This window comes from Drosophila hydei, unplaced genomic scaffold, assembly GCF_003285905.1.
Source record: "Drosophila hydei strain 15085-1641.00,03,60 unplaced genomic scaffold, DhydRS2 tig00008114-arrow-pilon, whole genome shotgun sequence".
Lineage (NCBI taxonomy): Eukaryota > Metazoa > Arthropoda > Insecta > Diptera > Drosophilidae > Drosophila > Drosophila hydei.
Genome location: NW_022045827.1, coordinates 10,086,698 through 10,106,903, shown reverse-complemented (window position 1 = coordinate 10,106,903; position 20,206 = coordinate 10,086,698). Strand labels below are relative to the sequence as shown.

At 41.7% G+C, this 20,206-nt stretch overlaps 6 protein-coding genes and 1 non-coding gene across 9 annotated transcripts in view; 5 read left to right on the top strand and 2 right to left on the bottom strand.

Annotated features, from left to right (window-relative positions):
• Positions 1 to 391: 391 nt before the first annotated feature.
• Positions 392 to 4,840, bottom strand: LOC111605053 (heterogeneous nuclear ribonucleoprotein 27C). The gene is made up of 3 exons (XM_023323390.2): positions 4,683 to 4,840; positions 1,932 to 2,708; positions 392 to 1,229 (listed from the first exon to the last, which is right to left on the bottom strand). The coding sequence occupies exons 2-3, from the start codon at positions 2,424 to 2,426 to the stop codon at positions 453 to 455; spliced, it is 1,272 nt and encodes a 423-aa protein (XP_023179158.1). The 5' UTR covers positions 2,427 to 2,708; positions 4,683 to 4,840; the 3' UTR covers positions 392 to 452.
• A 531-nt stretch (positions 4,841 to 5,371) lies between these two features.
• LOC111605054 (probable splicing factor, arginine/serine-rich 6) lies at positions 5,372 to 10,634 on the top strand. The gene is made up of 2 exons (XM_023323391.2): positions 5,372 to 6,101; positions 10,209 to 10,634. The coding sequence occupies exons 1-2, from the start codon at positions 5,665 to 5,667 to the stop codon at positions 10,546 to 10,548; spliced, it is 777 nt and encodes a 258-aa protein (XP_023179159.2). The 5' UTR covers positions 5,372 to 5,664; the 3' UTR covers positions 10,549 to 10,634.
• On the top strand, positions 6,547 to 8,539 carry LOC111605052 (nucleolar protein 58). Its single transcript, XM_023323389.2, has 2 exons — positions 6,547 to 7,931; positions 8,138 to 8,539. The coding sequence occupies exons 1-2, from the start codon at positions 6,661 to 6,663 to the stop codon at positions 8,409 to 8,411; spliced, it is 1,545 nt and encodes a 514-aa protein (XP_023179157.1). The 5' UTR covers positions 6,547 to 6,660; the 3' UTR covers positions 8,412 to 8,539.
• LOC111605055 lies at positions 7,978 to 8,052 on the top strand. The gene has a single exon (XR_002751784.1). It is a non-coding gene; the product is annotated as a small nucleolar RNA SNORD53/SNORD92 (small nucleolar RNA).
• Positions 10,635 to 11,815: 1,181 nt separating the features above from the next.
• On the top strand, positions 11,816 to 14,642 carry LOC111605015 (wee1-like protein kinase). Its single transcript, XM_023323344.2, has 5 exons — positions 11,816 to 12,791; positions 12,860 to 13,196; positions 13,259 to 13,954; positions 14,021 to 14,154; positions 14,224 to 14,642. Exons 1-5 carry the CDS (start codon positions 12,323 to 12,325, stop codon positions 14,373 to 14,375), a joined length of 1,788 nt encoding a protein of 595 aa, XP_023179112.2. The 5' UTR covers positions 11,816 to 12,322; the 3' UTR covers positions 14,376 to 14,642.
• A 432-nt stretch (positions 14,643 to 15,074) lies between these two features.
• Positions 15,075 to 15,993, top strand: LOC111605022 (DNA-directed RNA polymerase I subunit RPA43). The gene is made up of 2 exons (XM_023323353.2): positions 15,075 to 15,715; positions 15,776 to 15,993. Exons 1-2 carry the CDS (start codon positions 15,173 to 15,175, stop codon positions 15,989 to 15,991), a joined length of 759 nt encoding a protein of 252 aa, XP_023179121.1. The 5' UTR covers positions 15,075 to 15,172; the 3' UTR covers positions 15,992 to 15,993.
• Positions 15,994 to 17,345: 1,352 nt separating this feature from the next.
• The window catches only part of LOC111605032, a 34,449-nt gene continuing 31,588 nt past the window's right edge, over positions 17,346 to 20,206 (bottom strand). For all 3 annotated transcript variants that reach the window (XM_023323364.2, XM_023323366.2, XM_023323365.2), the window contains 7 exons: positions 19,994 to 20,189; positions 19,738 to 19,926; positions 19,530 to 19,672; positions 19,140 to 19,468; positions 18,928 to 19,083; positions 18,701 to 18,862; positions 17,346 to 18,648 (listed from right to left, as the gene is read on the bottom strand). In XM_023323364.2, coding sequence (XP_023179132.2) covers positions 17,606 to 18,648; positions 18,701 to 18,862; positions 18,928 to 19,083; positions 19,140 to 19,468; positions 19,530 to 19,672; positions 19,738 to 19,926; positions 19,994 to 20,189 — 2,218 coding nt within the window. In that variant the 3' untranslated portion in view covers positions 17,346 to 17,605. The remainder of the gene's footprint in view (positions 18,649 to 18,700; positions 18,863 to 18,927; positions 19,084 to 19,139; positions 19,469 to 19,529; positions 19,673 to 19,737; positions 19,927 to 19,993; positions 20,190 to 20,206) is intronic.

Genomic DNA, 20,206 nt, shown 5'->3' with positions numbered 1-20,206 from the left:
TATACACATATATATATATATATATATATACTTATACATATATATATATATATACTTATACATATATATATTTATGTATATATTCACATATATTTATATATATACATATATATGTATATATGTATTTATATATATATATATATTTATATACACATGTTATATATAAATCTATGTACCTGCCTTGTTTCTAGGGATTCGGCTTTCAAGCTGATTTTGTGTTGTTTGTGTGTGTGTTTGTGTGTGTTAAATTATGTTTTTAAATTATTTGTTGTGTACACAAGAGTTACATTAATTAATTTCAACAACTGATCTCAAATAAAAAATATCTTTTAAAAATATGAAACGAACAGACGACGCTTTAGCTTACAATTACCACCATCTTTTTGTCTTCTTCATCATTCACCTCTTGGGGGCCGCAGGATGACACGAGACAACACGCGGGCGCTGGCTCTTTAGACAGCCTGCGATGCGGCGTACGGCGGCTGTGTGGAGCTGTCGTTTCCGTACGCTGCTCGCGGACCGGCGCCGTAGTTGGAGGCGCCCTCCTGCTTAACATAATTGCTATAATCGTAATCGTAGCCTGAGCCAGAGCCGTAACCGCCATAATCGTACTCGGATCCAGATTTGGAGGCCGAGTTGCCGGGTCCAGTGCGTGGCATGCCACCCACGGGCCCAGTGGTCGATGGTCCGCCCGCTCCCCATGTCTGGGCACGCGAGTACATGTCCGTGCCGGCGCTGGCGCCAGCACCTGGTGCGCCTGTTGGCCCAGCCGAGTTGGGTGGCATGTTCCAGCTATTCCAGTTGCCGCCTCCCGATGGTCCTGACGGTGCTCCGGTCGAAGTCGAGTTGTACATGTCATAGCCGCCGTAACCCTGGGTTTGCTGGGGTCCAGCATAGTTCGACCATTGTGGTGGTGGTCCCTGGGGGCCGGGTGGTGCTCCCCAACCCTGATACGAGCCCGGACCGCTATTGCCATAGCCATAGCCCTGCTGCTGCGGCGAAGTGCCCCAGCCTTGATAACCGGGCATCATGTTGGGCGCACCAATTGGAATATTCAATGGTGGGCCACCCATCTGACCATTCTGGCCTTGCATCATGTTGATTGGCGCATGATGTGGTCCCCAGTGGCTACACTCGTTGCCTAGTTTGCCATAGGCACCACCCACAGCGCTGTTGTTCGAGTTCTGTCCACCGGAACCATCGCGCGGCTCTGCTTTCTTAATTTCCACCTGCAAAACAAACACAAAATCATATTAAGCCAAAGATCTATAACAAAACTTGAGTTTTAGTCTTATATTATCTACTACACAATGTATAACTATGTCCTCATACAAATTATCGGTGTTTAATTTGACATTTTGTCACTTAACCTAAATGCGAACTTATATGCATTTCTTTATCAGAATGAGTCAATAAAACAGTTGTTCGTCTGTTTTTGTGTTGTATTGCAGTTATCGTACAATTGTCATACAACTCAAATGTTCTTATATGTCAAAACATTGCGAACAAAATGTTTATTACATTATTTACATATGATATATTATTTTTCAGATTATAATTTAACCTAGTCCACCACCAGCAAAATTTGTATATAATTATTTTTATTACTTTATTTAAATACATTTTAACTTTCTCTAAGCTGAACTTAAAATCGTATTTAAAATCAGTTGAAACAATTATAATAACATGTTACCTTCTCAAGTCGAAATATTTAACATATATCTTTTCAAATACTGTAATCTACATTTCTTTCTTTGTTCATATATATATCACGGAAAATCCCCCATAGCAAATCCTTCCCCACCTAAAACATAGGTAAACTAAACTACATAATATTTAAAAAACCGACTTTTTTGCTACTCTCATATTTATAATGGCCTATAAGAAAATTTGCACTTTTAATTAAACGCATAAACATTATAAATACGCACCTGCTTGCCATTCAGATTGATGTAACGCTCGTTGGTAACATGCTCCACGGAGGCCTCCTCCTCGAAAGATAAGAAGCCAAATCCACGTGATTTCTTCTTTTCCTGATCGTACATGATGACCACCTCGGTGACCTTGCCATAGCGACCAAAGAAGGTGCGCAGATCGGTCTCCGTAACATTCGATGGCAAGCCGCCGAGGAATACCTTGTATCCGCCGCCCTTTTTCGGCTTCTGCAGCGTACGAGGATTGCACGGCTTCGGATCAATGGTGCGTCCATCTAGCGTATGCGGCCCACTTTGGAGAACATGGTTAACGTTCCCGGGATCGGCGAAGGTAACAAAGCCGAAACCACGGGATCTGCCACTCTCATTATTCTTCATTACAACACAATCGATAATGTCGCCGAAGCGACAAAAGTAACGAGAGAGATTCTCCTGCGTTGTCTCCCAGGACAGGCCACCAACAAAAAGTTTGCCCCTCTCGTCTTCTTCCATGATGTTGTTTTGGTGATTGTGAGCTATTGCGCCGGGTAGATTTTCAATAATTGACGTAATTTTGCTGCTGTTTATGTTGCACTTGTGGACTTGAAATTGTTGTCGGATATCCGTTTGTGTTTTGTCGCTTATTGTTGCTTCTTGTTTACACTTTGAATTTTACACTAATTGCTGTTGTTGTTGTTGCTTATGTGTTTTGGGATTGGTTTTAGTTGCCAAAGTTTATTTTTTATTATTATTCAAAATAATAAAACAAAAGCCACGACGTTTACACGTAACTTTCTAATTATTATCAATGATGATGTCCATGCGTCGGTATTTGCGGAAGTCGTTTTTATGCGTAAAGAAAAAAATGCAAATCAGATCAGTTAAAGAAATACCAACAGTTAAACTTAAATCTTAACTAACTCTGGCCACATTGGGCGAGAGAACGGATGACAGCAGCAATAAAATAGAAGCACACAGGCATACACATACAGAGAGACACGCACACAGAAATGGAATCATATACACATAAGTAGCATATGTATGTACAGAAAGCAGCCAAAATAGGCACAAATAATTATGAAAGGCAGGTAAGCAGCAGCGGAAAGCAACCGGCCGGTACCAATACATACTTCCATACACATATATAAGTATGAATAAATATATACATGTATGTTGTCTTCTCTTGCCGTCTAACTGCTTTTTGTACACGTTCACGAGTTGTTCGGCGTTTGCAACGCTCCGCTTGCTCTCATGTGGTTTTGAAGCGCGCTGGTCGTTGATTGCCGTTTTGTCTTTTACACACTGCTCAGTTTTTCTCTTAATTTTTTAACGTTTTCTTTTTGCTGTGTAACAACATGCGCTAACGTAGTTGTCGTTGCGATGTCCCAGCCACAGACACAGCGTCATTCATTTTACACTCTCACACCTACATTCACACACACCACAAGTGCCTATCGAATAGTTGTGAGAACAACGAACTTTTTTCTCAAGGTAAAAATGGTGAAAACTGATTGACGGACAGAAGGGCAAGCATAAAGCAAAGTGCCGGTTCACCACATTTGCGCGCCATTTGTTCTATATTGCCACTTAATTTTTGTGCGACAGGAAAAAAAGAACATATATATCTATGCACTGCAATGAAGAATACACTCACGATATTATTTTTACAAGTCAACAAAGTATGCGAAAATTATTTGTGCCGTGTTTGCGAGACTGTAGCTACATGCGTACGTTTGGTATAAAGAGAAATATTTTAAAAACCATGTGGCAACGCCATGTGCGATGTGAAAGCGAATATAAAATGAAAAGAAAGATGCAAAAAGCAATGCCCTCAAAATGTACATATGAACAAATACACATACACTAGAACGCACAACAAAACACTACTTTCAGAGTACACACATTAAAACATTTTAGAATCTACACGTAATGACGTTTAATTACAAGAACTCAAAACAAACGCAATGAATTGCATGAAGTGCGAGAAATTCACCACGAATAGCAGCAGCGACAGTAGCGGCGCGGCGGCAGTAAAAATAAAAAAAAAAAACAAAATGGAAGACTTGTCGGTGACGACAAAAATGCTTCAACAAAGAAATCTGAAGAACTGATTTTGCAGACATAAATCTGTCCAAATGAATTGGGAAGAAACCATGCCACATGAACTTTTTTCTTTTTCCTTCCATTTAATATATATTGTCAATTAGAAACATTAAATTGACCGTCGAATATCGCGCACAATCTACACAATATTAAACATTTCCAAAGTTCGGATAAATTATTGCGTTTTCTTACTACGCAATTTTAAAATTTCGCATGATTTTTGTATTTTGCACCGCAATCTTTATACATACATACGCAATTACGCTTACAAGCTCACACGTGTCCATGTGTGAGTTTTGTATTAATGTGTGTGTATGCGAATGGCCGATGTGTCTTGTGTGTATGTATATGTTGGTGTGCTGTTATACATAGCATTTTTTGTATGTATAAAAATATGAAATTTTCCACTATAATAGGAAAATGAAAACTAAATTTGTTTCATTTACCACACACAAATATAAAAATACATTTTCGAATGAAAAAACACAAAGTGAACCTATAGTGTTTGCGGCGTCATAATTACACACATGAAATCTGTTTTGTACACCAGGCAGCTGCTGCTGTCGCACATTTAATTTTGGAAAGGAACGCAGTCTTCGTTTTTCGTTTTATAAAGCACCAAATTCGTTATGTAAAATTTATATTTGTGTTGTTGTTTATGCTTACCGTTTGTGCCAAGTGTTCGTCTGTGGTTTTTTAAAGATTTCGCACTGCAAATTCACTAAATTTAAGTGTTTTTTCCTTAAAAAACTAGCTTATAAATAATTGTATGATTTGATGCATACGATATATAACCTAACTTATGATAGAAAACTCGCCACCGCCACGTTTAATGGTGGTAGCCATTCACAATTCACCGCGAGACTCTTGTAATCGGTTGCTCACGGTTGTATTATATATTTATCAATATGGTCTTCAGGGGTGCAACTGCATATTCCTTTTTAGATTTAATACAATGTTTCTTAAAACAGAACTTTGGCTGTTATCAATTTCAAGCATAGAAACGTTGTAAATGCAATTGAAACTATTTTTGTTGCTGGTTTCAAGTTGCGATTGTAGCCCTGAATTGTGTTATTATGATAGAGGTTAATCTATAACTTACCAAGAAGCTTTAGACTTAAATTATCTATAACAGCTATTATTGTCAATGGGAGAGTAGATTGTTTGTTAGGAAATGTACATTTAAGCAAATAATAACTTTAAAAAATATCGCCAAGATGAAACTAAACATTGACCGGCTTCAAAGTATCGATAGTGTAGAAACTCACCACACTACAACAAATATTTAAGTTAAGTATGGTCACACTTATTGTGGTCTAGTTCAATTATTGTTTACATTTTTTTTTTTTGCTCTTGACAGAAAGAACTTTTGAACTAGTGCATCATTTCGTGAACAGCTCTGTTTGGTTCACTCAACCAACCATTTTGCGAGTCGGCAAAAAGTTTTGTGCCGAAATAAATATAGTGCCTAAATAACAGAAAGCCACAAATATTTACATAAAGTAATGATAAGCAATCAAGATTTCGATTAACCGAATGTGCTTTTGACAAGGGCAACAAACGCGAAAGTTTTGCACTCGAATCGATTTTTTCTGCGCTGCGCTGCTTGCGATTTTCACAGCGCCCACCAACAAACCCAAGCTAGAAAATGTCGCGGCATCCTAGCGACCGGAAAGTGTATGTTGGCGATTTGGGCAATAACGCACGAAAGAATGATTTGGAGTATGTATTTGGTGCCTATGGTAGTTTGCGAAGCGTCTGGATTGCACGAAATCCGCCAGGTTTCGCATTCGTTGAGTTTGAAAGTGCCCGAGATGCAGCTGATGCAGTGCGTGGCTTGGATGGACGTACATTATGTGGCCGCAGAGCTCGCGTAGAGCTGTCCACAGGGAAATACGCTCGGTCCGGGGCAGGTGGTGGTGGCGGTGGCGGTGGAGGAGGAGGTGGAGGCGGCGGTGGTGGTTTTGGAGGAGGACGTGACCGAGGAGGCGGTGGTGGTCGCAGCGACGATAAGTGCTACGAGTGCGGCATGCGTGGTCATTTTGCGCGCCATTGCCGCGAGCGGAAGGCTAGACAACGACGCAGGTTAGTGGACAATTTCATTCATAATTTTGTATTGTGTGCATACGTATACACACATACATATGTAAATGCATGAACACTGCATATCAAATTTAAAATTGTTTTGAGCATGGTGAATTTCGCAGTGGTGATTTAAAAAGAAGTGTGTACACATCTTGATATTGAAAAGGCGCGCAAAATGTTAATTTCACCAAATTTCGGCAATATGCTTTCGATATTATTATATAAGTGAAGTATGCTTATTCTTAACTGGTTTCGCAGTGCGTAAAGTAAAGTGGAAGCACATAAATACATTTTTTTAAGTGAAAACTCTTAAGTTACCTTGTCACTCTTGACAAAACGCGATATTCTTATGATAACAGAAATTTATCGATAGTTGCGTGGGCTAACTATCGTATATATTTTAAGAAAGAGCAACACTGGTTCCCGCACACGCACGTGTTTGCACGCCTCATTTTGGATTTTTCTTTTACACGCGGCGTTAGACTAAAGAAGGTTAAGTTCGTGTTTGCTGCGCGACAAAAAATATTTTTAACTTAAATTAATGCATTGAACGTGCATAATGTTTGTGTTATATGAAACGCCGGCGGGCTACGCAATTTTTAAACTGCTGGACGAAAAAAAACTCGAGCAGGTCGATAATTTATACTTGGAATTTGAGACACCTGAAAGGGCCAACAAATTGCTGAAATTGAAGCATTTTGAAAAATTCAATGATACTACAGAAGCTCTTGCAGCCGCCACTGCTGCTGTAGAGGGTAAAGTATCAAAGCCGTTGAAGAAGACACTTAAAAAGCTGCTCGTCGACGATGTACAGGCATCCCTCCTGGTGGCGGATGCTAAACTGGGCACAGCTATCAAAGATAAGCTAGCGGTACAATGTGTCTATAATACGGGTGTGCAAGAACTGATGCGCTGCATACGCCAGCAGGCAGACAGTCTCTTGGGTGGCCTGCCCAAACGAGAAATGACAGCTATGGCTTTGGGTTTGGCACATTCGCTCTCCCGCTACAAGCTGAAGTTCTCGCCGGACAAAATCGATACAATGATTGTGCAGGCGCAGTGTCTTTTAGATGACTTAGATAAAGAACTTAACAATTATATGATGCGTGCCCGTGAATGGTATGGCTGGCACTTCCCCGAACTGGGCAAGCTGATAACAGACAACATTGCTTTTGTCAAGACGATCAAACTAGTGGGCACCAGGGATAATATGGCTACATCCGACTTGTCTGACATATTGCCCGAAGATGTGGAACAACAGGTCAAGGAAGCGGCCGAAATTTCAATGGGCACTGAGATCAGCGAGGAGGATGTGCTTAATATTCAGTGCCTATGTGACGAGATCATTTCCATTAATGATTATCGCACGCATCTCTATGATTACCTGAAGGCGCGTATGATGGCAATGGCACCCAATTTGACGGTACTCGTTGGCGATACTGTTGGCGCTCGTCTCATTGCACATGCTGGCTCCCTCATCAATCTAGCCAAGCATCCCTCATCCACTGTCCAGATATTGGGAGCTGAGAAGGCCCTTTTCCGTGCCCTCAAGACAAAGAAGGACACGCCGAAATACGGTCTCATCTATCACGCACAGTTGGTGGGCCAGGCGAGTCAAAAAAACAAGGGTAAAATGTCGCGATCTCTCGCAGCGAAGGCGTCACTGGCTACACGAGTCGATGCGTTCGGCGAGGAGGCCACCTTTGAGCTCGGTGCCACACATAAAGTAAAGCTGGAATCGCGATTGCGTCTGCTCGAGGAAGGCAATCTACGAAAACTGTCCGGCACGGGCAAGGCAAAGGCCAAGTTCGAGAAATATCAGGCCAAGAGGTTAGTATATTCCAACCATTGCTCATATGTTTGGTCAAGTAAAAACTTTGTATGATGATTACAAAAGGTTTCGCAATTTGCTGAATTCCACAGTGACGAAAAACCTTGGCTGTCTGATTAAGTTTTCAACTTGTTCAAAGATCGTTGAGCATCTCATAAAAGATGTGTTCACATTTTTTGCTCACTTTGCCCGTTTTTCATTTTAGCGAGGTGTTTACCTATCAACCGGAGGCGGATAACACATTGCATGTTAAGAAACGCAAACATTCAGAAGTTGAAACGCCCGTTAAGCAGGAGCAGCAGGCGGAGGAGGAGCCAGCAACTGCTGCTGATGAAACAGAAAGTAAAACTGAAAAGAAAAAGAAGAAGAAGAAGAAGCAAAAGGATGAAGAGGCACCTGAAACAGCCGCGGAACCTTCAGCAGAAGCTGATGAAGCAACGCCTGCAAAAAAGAAGAAGAAATCCAAACATCAGGAATAAGAAGCAACACCTTTGGGGCTTTAAAATAGTGCTTAGGTATATAGTTATTAGCAATTACCCTATAGTTTTACAGCCAAGAATACACTTTTATTTGTTGTGTACCTACATTAGAAATAAAAAATGTAATATGCACTCTAAATGAAATGAAAATCGACTTTCTTTGCTCTAAGCTGATTCGTTGTGAAACTTAATCTAATCGTTTTAAAGCGATTGTTATTTATAATAAACATTTCAGTTTCATATATACAAATCTCAATTTATGTAGAGCATTGTAAATGGTAAATTTAAATTTGTTTTCTAGGGTCGATCATATATTAAGCGCGTCTATATCTATCTCTATACAATGACAGTAGTTAAGCTTCCTTAGTGCTATTATATGTTTCATAATTGACATAATGACTTGTCTGAGCTAATATAGCTTAGATTAAACTATCTAACCATCTATCTGTCTGCCTATGTTAATGGCAGAGGGGCATGCTCAACTAACCACCCATCCATTCTCTGTATTTCAAGCTATAGTTTTATTTATATAAGAATCGCCAGCAATGTGGCCCACTGTAGGCTACAGAGTACTTCGATTACGAGCAACAGACTACGTTTAGTCATAAAAAAGGTGTTTGAATGCGCGATCAAGCAGAAAATTTACATCAGTCGTTGGGTCTACAAAAGACATCTTGCATCACTCGGGTCTGTGGATTTTGCGGTGGGGCCGACCGAGCCCAATGCGTATTCGATATAAAAGCGCTAGATATGTCGAGACTTAGTGCTCAGTTAGACAGAATGAGGGGCCAGTTGAAGGTGTTGTTGGTCTTGGGCCTGTTGCTGACATTCGCAGCGGCCAAAAAGAAGGAGGCTGCTTCCTCCGAGGAGGAAGAAGGCGGCGAAAAGCATGAGAAGAAGAAATATGGCGACGAGGAGCACAAAGGCGAGCATGGCCACAAGGAGCACAAGGAATGGGATGAAGAGGAGAAGAAACATCATGAAGAGGAGGATCATGAGCATCACCATGGCGACAAGGGCGAAAAGAAGAAGAAGCACTACGACGAGAAGGACGAGTATGGCGAGAAGCATGAGCACGGCGCGCACAAGAAGGGCGGCAAGCATCATGAAAAGAAAAAGCACAAGAAGGGTCACAAAGAGATGGAATACCATAAGAAATTCAACAAGGACGAATACTACAAGGAGAAGAAGTTCTACGATGACGAGCACAAGGGCGGCCATCACAAGAAATACGGCAAGGAGCACAAGCATCACGAGGAGGATCACGGCGAGCAGAAGAAGGGCGAGAAGCACGACAGCGGCAAGAAGAAGGGCCACAAAAAGAAGGAGGGACACTACAAGAAGGGCCATCACGACGAGGATCACAAGAAATACAAAAAGGAGCACAAATACGGCGACAGCTATGACGAGAAGGAGGAGCACGGCAAGAAGGGCGAAAAGAAACATGGTCACAAGCATCACAAAAAGAGTGGCAAGAAACATGGCTAAGCGGACGTACACATGCGATCTACAATGTCTCTAATTTGTGCTTGTTAAAAGATGATAATAAACTGTATAATATCTATATGTAAATCTTGTTAATCTTTAGTTGATATGGATTAGCGTAGGGCGTCTATGGGACTTAACACTGACCGGAAATGACTAGATAAACTTAGCTTAAAATTCTGATCTGGAATATATATATATATGTACGATTCATTCTGTCAATAGAGTGATTTATTTTTAGATAGATTCCCGAAGCATAAATTTATGGAAAACATTTACTAAAAATTCTCATCTGTTTGGTTTTCATTGCAGAAGCAACTCATTGAGCAGATCGCGCAGCACATCGAGACGCCGCCGCACTCGCTCGAAATCTGCCACTCGTTCGCGCAGCCGTTCAGCCGGTTCGGTGGGCCGACGCTCTGGTCGCTCCCGTGAGAATGGCCGGGATGAGAACGGTTCGGTATCACGTTATAGTGACCAGGATCGAAATGGTAGCGGAGTGGTGGACTCGCCGCCGCCAGTGAAGCGGCGATACGATGATGATGATGATGACAGAGATCGGGGCTCGCGATCGCCATCACCGCCGCGTCGCGGTTCCCCGTCGAGGCGTCGTGGCGATTCCTCAGTATCGCGTTCCATGTCCAGGGATTAACGTTGCCAGGAACCTGATTTTGGCCATTTACAATAGGGCTCAACCTGCTGCTCCTTTCATTCCTTCAATCCAAACACAAAAAAAAAAGAAAAAAAAACAAAAAAAGTAAACATCCAAAACTTTACATTTACCTATATGTTCGTCAGGCAGTCAATCATTTTAGTTGCCCACATTCTTAGCTTAGAATATAATCTATAGATTAATATACACAGGCATTATGCATATACTCTCTTCGCTCTATTTTCTCCATCTCAACTGAGAATGCCAGGTAGAACAAATTATTTTGTGCCCGTTTCAACGCTCATTAAACAGAAAAGTTACAGATCGAATCAGTTTTTAGTATAGTCGATCTAGTCATTCACCACATTATTATTGAAAATCGTTTGCTTTTCACAAATACATACAAAGAAACAAACGTACATACATACGTACATACATGCATACATACATACATATATAGAAACATATATCAGGCTAAGAATGTTTTTGTATCCGAAGAAAAAAACGTAATTAAATTAAAGTGGCAGCTTGAATCTTTGTAGGAATATATGAAAATAATTTTCATTTCGGACAATTGAAATTCTATCCTCATGTCAATTTTATGATGTAAACTTATCACATTGAACGAATCCTTTTAATATTGAATGCCAGACAGACAGAAAACCCCGAATGATATTTTCACTTCAAGTTTGTAAGGTGTTTTTAAATATTCATTAAAATTAAGCAAAATTATTGCAAACAAATTCAGATTTCTCATACATTACGTCATAGTTAAGTATTATAATAATAATGTATGAATTTTTTGAAATGCGCATTTTGTATGTAACAGATGCGTATAGAACCTACAATACATTAATATTCAATCAATAAATCAAATGCCAAAAAATTGGCTTTGTTTTATTTAATATTATAAGGCAGGAAATTCAAAAAGAAAGTGGAATTTGGGAAATACTGACACACCTTAAATAGACTTAATATTACTCTCATCATACTTGCGTCCAGTTCACAGATACTGGGACACTATTCAACTACTAATGCCTCCTAAGTTTATAAACAGATTCTTTGTCCAAGAATTGGCCACCAAATACGAACAGTTACTCGAAGCTTGGTCTGGAGAATAAGGCTATGGCATAGTAATTGGAAATTTAAAGTCTGGCCGTCATTGTAATGATAACGACTTGGAAAGGGATCACCTTTTGCTTTAAACTCAACATTCCATACCTAATTGTTTGTGCTGTGTTTTTTTTTTCATTAGAAAGCAATGCTTTAACTTTTGAAATTCAAATTATTTCCCAAATTTCTTAAATACAAATAACTAGTAACGTATTAATCCGATTAGGATCAAATTCAGTTACTCATATGCATATCTGCAAAGGAAGCTAGTTGCAAGAAGAATTTAATTTAATATATTTTTTTCGGCGAACGATTTTCCGAATTTAAAATTTTGCATTACGATCGATAACACAATAGTTCGATAATCTCAATGCAGCCACAAATCGTTCAAAGGAACTCTGTGCTTGTTGATACCAATATAGCAATATCGATATTCAGTAGCGTAAGCCGAAGAATTCACACAGGCAGAAATTGTTATCGATGGACGCACATATCGATATAAGATCAATTGCGCTTCGCATTCCTACACTTAATACTGTTTTGTGTTTTTGTTTTGTTTATTTTTTTTTACTTGATCAAACTAAAAGCGCGATCAACAAAAAATTCAGTTCAGCAATTTGGTGAAGTGTGTGGCTAACGTAATATATTAATTGCAATTGCAATGGCAATGGCCTTTCGCTTGTCCAAGCACGAAACGAGCATCGTCAGTGCGGAAGACACATCGCTTGAGCAACTCGATTCTAGCATTGAGATGCGTTCGCGTTCCCCATCGCCGGTTTTATTTAATCCACGCAAATTGCGCTTCGCCGATGATGATTTTGACAAGGATCGACAGGAGAGTCCGCAACACAAAAAGAAGCCAAATGACGTAGCGCGCGACGTAGACATGTCGCCACCATGCCAAAAAGTGCGCGCACTTCGTCTTTTCAATACACCAGCAACGCCAAAGACCATATTGCAAAAGTCAACAACTAACTGCAATCATCTATCAGCCGCTGCAGCCGCGCAAAATTTGGTCAAACGTGAGGATGTCTTCAAATTAACAGAGCGTCCACGCTCGCTGCCGTTGCACAACCACAGAACGATGCAGCCACAGGACACAGCCAATGTCAATCCCTTCACACCGGACAGTAAGTGACAAATTAATTCATAATATATGAAGATCATATAGAATATCGACTTTATTACTTTATTACAGGTCTGTTAGCACACAACAAGAAACGCTGTCGCACTCAGTTCGGACGCGAGAATCTCAAAGTGAACGCCATGCAAAAATTTCTGCTCAGTGAAGCCGGCGAGGAGGATAGCGTGCAGGATGCCAGCGGCCTTGATAGCATGCGAGAGATACACCAACAGGCACCCAAACGTTTGGCTCTGCATGACACAAATATCAGTCGCTTCAAGCGCGAGTTCATGCAGGTCAGCGTAATTGGTGTGGGCGAGTTTGGAGTCGTCTTTCAGTGTGTGAATCGGTTGGATGGATGTATCTATGCCATTAAGAAAAGCAAAAAGCCCGTTGCGGGCAGCTCATTCGAGTAAGTTACTTAAAATCTCAACATTAGCAGATCTATTAATTTCCTGCTTTTCATGTTTTCAGAAAGCGGGCCTTGAACGAGGTCTGGGCACATGCGGTGCTGGGTAAGCATGACAATGTGGTACGCTACTATTCAGCCTGGGCGGAGGACGATCATATGCTGATACAAAATGAGTTTTGTGATGGCGGCAGCCTGCATGCGCGAATCCAAGATCATTGCCTGGGCGAATCTGAGCTGAAAATATTGCTAATGCATGTGATTGAGGGCCTTCGTTATATACATTCCAATGATTTGGTGCACATGGACATCAAACCGGAGAATATCTTCTCCACCATGAATCCCACAGCGCTTAAGGCGCAGCAGCACGTCAGCAAAGATGATGATGGCATGGATAGCGTGTACGAGGAGCTGCGTAGCTCTGAGAATCTCGTAACATACAAAATTGGTGACTTGGGGCATGTGACGTCCGTCAAAGAACCTTACGTCGAGGAGGGCGATTGCCGTTATTTGCCCAAGGAAATACTGCAGGAGGACTATAGCAATTTGTTCAAGGCGGACATCTTTTCGCTGGGCATAACGCTCTTCGAGGTAGCGGGCGGTGGACCGTTGCCAAAGAATGGACCCGAGTGGCACAAGTTGCGCAATGGCGAAGTGCCTGCTATACCAGCATTAAGCAAGGATTTTAATGAGCTGATCGCGCAAATGATGCATCCCGAGCCAAATGAGAGGCCCAGTTCCATGTCCATATACAGTCATCCGTAAGTATATCTATATATATATTTATCTTAAAGTGTACTCTAAACTTGGTCTCGTTTTGTCAATAGAATTTTGAGTGCTGTGGATTCTAAGAGCAAATTGCAGCTTGGTCTGGAGCTGACCGTGGAGAAGCGCAAAAACGAGATACTGATGAACAAATTGAGGGAGGCAAAGAAACAAATTAAGCTGCTCGAACAGAGAGGTGAGTAAAGCAATTTATTATATATTTATGAATCTAAAATTTTCATTATTTATTGTATTATTTTTGTAGTTTCTGTTCTGGCTGCTGCAAACACACCGGAACAATTGGACGGTCAACGTTGTCTGCGCTCCTTTACGAGGCGCATGCGTACACCGTTTGGATCGCATGGTAAATTTCATAATCTGGCCGATCGAAATAAGAATGTCATTACAAATGTTTGACTATTGAAATCAATTTACTACAAAACGCCGGCACTAAACTCTTCCGCACTTCAACGTGAACTAAGCTCACATTCTTGTTAATTTTAAGCATGTAATCGTAGTTGTAAGTTGTTGCTAATATCAATTTGCAAATCTCATGCCTCGATATCGTTTGAGGCCTGTTCCTATTCTATCAGCAAAAGAAAATACCGGATGAATGCTATATATATATCTATATTTCTCAACTCAGTGAATTTTCTTGAATAAAAAAGGCGCGTATTAAGGTATTGCCTTTAATTTTAATTTTTTTTTAATTTAAAAAAAAAAAAACAAAAAACAATATTTATGTATATATCGAGTTATAACTGTAAAATAGTATGTATTGTTTTCGTATTAAACTATTTATTATGTTATATTGAAAGCGAAAATATTTAAGAAAACATTCCATTCGCGAATAAAACGAATGCTATCCATTAAAATTGCATATACCAATATTTATTGTATTCATTGTTCTACAACCTATAAGAAAGTTCCAACTGTGAAAATCCAGTTTATTCATGTAAAATACATACGTACAGCGTTTGCATTGTTCTACCACGTTCTCGATCATATCCTGTTTTTGAACATAACAACCCCTAAAATAGACGATGCTTCGATATATACAGCTATCGATAAGAAGATTGTATAGAGATGAACTACACTTAAAATACATTTCGTTCGATAGTTGGTACACTAGGGTTGACACAGTGCCAAATGTATCATTGAGCAACAGCAGAAACTCATGTGGTTGCAAGTTCTCCAAGGTATTGATAAACAGAATGGCCAAAATACTTCAGAAATATATAAAATTTACCACGAAGGAGCTAGAACAGTATGCGGCCAACCCGGAATCATGCGTGCGCTGCGTTCAAACAGACCTACACCTGGCCATGGGTCCATACGGCATGGCCAACTTTAAGCATGCGTTGCACGAGCTGCTCATCCGCACCAAAGTTGGCATATACGATAGCAATGTGAATGGAATAGTACTTGGGATCAAGAACATTAAGGTTTTGGGTCAAACGGCAGCGTTACGCACCGATGATCCCACGCTGCACTTGCTTATTAATGCCGATTTTTACGTGTTCAGGCCAGTCGCTGGTGCGGTGCTCCATGGCGTTGTTCGACACATTTCGAAGCATCAAATCAGCGTTATCATCTACAGAGTGTTTAATACAACCATACGATTTACGAATAAGAAACAAAACAGAAAGGAAATCGTCATGGATCAGGAGATTAAGTTTCGGATAAAGGACTTTAACATAGGCAGCGCCATGCCATACATCGAGGGCGAACTATTGACCGATGAAGCCGTACAACTGGTAAGACCCAATACAATATATTCATGTCGACATAAATTTGAACCCAACTGCCTCTCACAGAGCAAAATAAAAAAATTCGACGAAAATGGAGAGGTGGAGCATACAGAAACAACAGTGGAGCTGGATGCTCTGGTAGAGCTAATCAAAGAGGAGACAGGCATAGAAGCTGAGGAGAAGGCGAAAAAGAAAAAATCGTCAAAGCGTAAGCAGACCTTACCGCCTGATACAGTTGTAGAAAAGTTGAAAAAAATAAAATCAGAGCCCATAGATATATAGAATACAAATGCCTTAAACTTAATCTGTTATTGGTACAAACTACATATTTAAGATATTAGTTGGCCTTGCTACGATTTGAATGAAAAACAAAGTCTCGTTTCAAACTCGTTTCAAAATCAGCAGCTCTATGGCAACCGAATGAACCGCACGCCTTGAATCCCAAAATGTATAGCCGCAATCGTTTCACCGCCATATACAATGAATACCAAATGGAAATATGCAAGACCGTCTCATTGTTGACCATGCTGCTTGGTAACTTGCTACTGGGCTCCAGACTACTGCAACACGAATAGGCAAAGCAACTTAAATGGAGAACAAGGATGCTGTGCTCAGATCACCTTTGGCATGAGTGGGTTAATATGTCAAGACGTCTGCATGCCCAGTTAATTATCGGCAGCGTTCATTTACCTTCTGCCTGCAAACGGCGTCGATTTCACAATGGTCTCCCTGCAAGCCAATAGCCTGGTTAACTATAGACATCGTTGGCATTCTAGAATCAGCCACTTATGTAAATACCTTGCAAAGCCAATAGCTTGTCTGTGATGTAAAGTTGTAATGCAAAAGAATTATCTGGACTATGTAGTTTATATCTCTCCTTGCTGGATCATACCCATCTGAGAGGCAGTATACGACATCAAAAATAGCATGCAGTGGATATGACGCTTCGGTTGCCATAAACCTATTGCTGGCAGACTCTTCAACTACAGTTTCCTGCTCTAAAAATAAAAAAACTTTCGGCCAAAAGTACCAAAAAAAGTTAAGTAATGGATCAATTAGCAATAAATTAGTAAAGTGAACACTGTGTGCCTATGATTCTCAACTAATTAAAGCCCAAATTGAGTAAGGAATAAGAAATTAGATTTGTTTTTTGTTTTCTTTTCAATATCATAAAAATGCAGAGTATACATAAGTATAATTTTATTACATGTGTATTTCATACAAATAGATTCAATATTTTACAATACATTTACTCGCAAATACATTATGTGTATTATATATATATATATATATATATATATATATATATATATATATATATATATATATATTTATATATATATATATATATATATATATATATATATATATATATATATATATATATATAGTATATTGTTGTAATATTTTAAAAGCTTGTTTTACTTGTACATAATTTTGTTTTATTATTTTATTTTTGATTTGGCTAATTATCAAATACATAACAAGCAAATATGTGGTAATAAAAATATTAGTTCTTAATCAGTTAGTCGAAATAAACGTAAACTATACACACACATATATATTTATGATGGAAAACAAACTCGATACGATAATAGAATATATATCATATATATATATAAATAGTTTACCTGGCGCTACATATTCCGATTTAGTTTAGGAACATTTACATAATGTACAAACAGACAATAAGTACGTACACATATACTTAACAGATTTATCAGATACAACTACGGCAAAGTATGCGAAGGATATATGGAAAGTATAGTTCAAGTTGGGCTGGGTCTATAGGGGTAAAATAAGTTCAAGCACTTTGAGCACTTTTCTTTAGAATTGAAATTCCATAAGCTAAGTTGAGAGACAGCGAGAGAGACGGAGACAGAGCCAGTGTCATGTTTAGACCGAGATTTCCTGAATATGTACACGTTTCTTGCCGCTGCTCGAGTTGCTGGCTCCACCTGCAGTGCCCGCCTGACGCAGGATTCCCATTTGCTGCTGCTGCTGTTGCTGCTGCTGTTGTTGCTGCTGCTGCTGTTGGGCTGCTAGAAAGGAGCGTGGTGGCGGCGGCGGCTCTGGTATATCATCGTCTCGCATGATATCTGAATCGCCGCTGCCGGCGCCAGCAGCTGCCTTGACTGCCTCCTCGATGGCCTTGAAGGACATTTGATCGGATGACTGCACGGCATAGTCGAACTGCAGCTGACCGCTGGTGTCCAGGAAGGAGCCGCGTTTGCTGCCCGGCGCAGAGGCCACCGCATTGGTCTCTATGACCGCTGCCAGCGGCAACGCACTGTAGCTGACCATCTCGATGTGCGAGCTGCTGGGTGCCGCTCCGTGTACCGCTGGTCGTGTCTTGAGCAGATCCAGCGTGCTGGTGGAGCATGCCTCCCAGCTATCCATCAGCAGTGTCGTCTGTGCTGTGTGCGGCTGCGGTGGCAGCTCCACGAGCAACTTGTCCTCCTTCATTTGCTTGGTCTTCTCGTCGTAGCAGCTGTACTCGCCAAAGACCATGCCCATGCCGCCCTTGGTGTCCACAACGCCGCCGCTCAACGTGTAGGCATCGCTGCCATCGCCAGCGCCTGCTGCAGCATTCAGCTTCAGTATGCTCGAGTTCTTGCTCGTGTCGCTATCCTGCAGCTCCTCCTTCGTTTTGGCATCGCGTGCCCGTTTCTCTCGCTGATGATAGATGCCCGCAAAGATCAGGACATTGAGTATGAGCAGGAAGCAACCAACGGCCACTGTGGCTATCAATGCTGTCGTATAGCTCTGGAACTGCTTGCCGCTCAGGCGGCGCAGCAGCTCCAGATTGCCAATGATGCCCGTCGATGCGGTGGCCAAATCCTTATGCGTCTCCACCTGTGTGTGCGTGCGATTGTCTTTCGGTGCTTGCGTGGTGGTGGTCAGCTCCGACACAGACATGGCGCCATCGATGCCGCATTCTGAAAGAATTGTTTCAGAGTGAGAATTCTAAGCTCGCACCCATTATATTACCTGTTGTGGCAGTTGCACCTGTGGCGCCTAATGCGTTTGTTGCGTTCGCAACCTCATGCTTCGAGGTCGCTGGCGGCGGGGCAGTTGTGGTGCGCGTGGCTTGCACAATTATGATATTATCATCTTCCGCTGGCTTCGTTTGCAGCTGCGGACGCACCACACCTGGGCAGAGGAAAGGTGACGGCTTTAGTCTTGGCTTCAGCTAGCTGGCCTAATCAATTGCTTACCCTCATATAGATCTCGATTGTTGAGATCGTCCTGGAACTGATGATGCCGCATCGACTGATCGTTGATGTTAAAGTGCCGATGTAGCTGGGGTATGAGATTGAGCCACATGGACAGCTTGTGGCCACGATAATGACTCTGAATGTTGGCCTTATTGCCTGAGAGGGCCGAGACTTAGCAGGGGATGCGGTACGCTACATCAGTGTGGACTTACCTAGCTCAATGTACAGCTGATTGACCACATCGTAGGCATCCCAGAAGGGCAACTCATCGCCATCATAGTTGCCCGTTTCCAGCTCAGTGCCGAGACTCTGCTGGGCTGCATTGGCATCGTTGCTGCGCATGCGTCGTCGTATGAAGGAGCGCTTCTCATGCATCGCATTGCTGCGCCGCTGATTGTAGATGACGGCCAGGTTGAGTGCCTCACCTGTGGCCAGTGCATCTTGATACCTCGGCGCTGAGCGTTTGCGCTGCGGATGCATTGTGGCTCGGCTCTGGCTGGCGGTTGGCAGAGCTTGGCCAGAAGTGGATTGATTCGGATTGCTAAAAGGTGCAAAAGGTGAGAATTCATGGATAATTCCATATCTCCGTTACCTGCACTCACCCTGTTTTGGCAAAGTTGGCCAGATAGCGCAGCATCAGTCGCCCAATTTGTTGCTCCTGCGTGGTGTAGTTGTGTGGGAAGAGCGGAGAGACCGGCAAGCCCAGCCAGAAGGGCACATCTTCGCCGCGCACCGAGCCAGTTCGCTGTGGAGGTCATCGGGTCAGGTCAAGGTTAAGGGGTCATTTATGCGCACTATACGTTTACCCACCTGTGGATATTCATCCTCAACAGTGCGATGCTTGAAGTGCACAAAGTAGGTGCGACCCCCACGCAAACTGTGCATATAGCCGAGCTTGATGAGGGGCGACGCCGTATGGCCATCGCTCAGAAATTGCAGCGTGGCATCCCGAGCGCTCAACGGATTCCTGATGGCCTTCTCCCAGTCCGTGTACTCGTTCTGCAGTTGCAAAGAGGGAGAAACTGTAATTGAACACCTGCGTTCTTGGCGCTTAGCCACGTCTCACCTTGAGCACCGCAAATATCTCATTCAGATGGTAATGGAAATTGTTGCGCACAAATGTTCGCAAAATGCGATCTCGACGCGTCTCATTGAAACCGAACTCCAGATCCTGAGCGCTCAAATCCAAATACGACTCCACAGATGTCAAACAGAAGATGAGATCCCGCTTGGGAAAGTTGGCATATTCAATTCCTGAAGTGCTGCTTGATGACCAGAG

Excerpts from the sequence above, each read along its gene's own strand:
- LOC111605053 (XM_023323390.2), bottom strand. The coding sequence starts at position 2,426 with ATGGAAGAAGACGAGAGGGGCAAACTTTTTGTTGGTGGCCTGTCCTGG. Across the intron at positions 1,230-1,931 it reads TCAATCTGAATGGCAAGCAG|GTGGAAATTAAGAAAGCAGA; the intron begins GTGCGTATTTAT and ends TTTGTTTTGCAG.
- LOC111605054 (XM_023323391.2), top strand. The coding sequence starts at position 5,665 with ATGTCGCGGCATCCTAGCGACCGGAAAGTGTATGTTGGCGATTTGGGC. Across the intron at positions 6,102-10,208 it reads AAGGCTAGACAACGACGCAG|AAGCAACTCATTGAGCAGAT; the intron begins GTTAGTGGACAA and ends TTTTCATTGCAG.
- LOC111605052 (XM_023323389.2), top strand. The coding sequence starts at position 6,661 with ATGTTTGTGTTATATGAAACGCCGGCGGGCTACGCAATTTTTAAACTG. Across the intron at positions 7,932-8,137 it reads GAGAAATATCAGGCCAAGAG|CGAGGTGTTTACCTATCAAC; the intron begins GTTAGTATATTC and ends TTTTCATTTTAG.
- LOC111605015 (XM_023323344.2), top strand. The coding sequence starts at position 12,323 with ATGGCAATGGCCTTTCGCTTGTCCAAGCACGAAACGAGCATCGTCAGT. Across the intron at positions 12,792-12,859 it reads CAATCCCTTCACACCGGACA|GTCTGTTAGCACACAACAAG; the intron begins GTAAGTGACAAA and ends ACTTTATTACAG. Across the intron at positions 13,955-14,020 it reads ATGTCCATATACAGTCATCC|AATTTTGAGTGCTGTGGATT; the intron begins GTAAGTATATCT and ends TTTTGTCAATAG.
- LOC111605022 (XM_023323353.2), top strand. The coding sequence starts at position 15,173 with ATGGCCAAAATACTTCAGAAATATATAAAATTTACCACGAAGGAGCTA. Across the intron at positions 15,716-15,775 it reads CCGATGAAGCCGTACAACTG|AGCAAAATAAAAAAATTCGA; the intron begins GTAAGACCCAAT and ends TGCCTCTCACAG.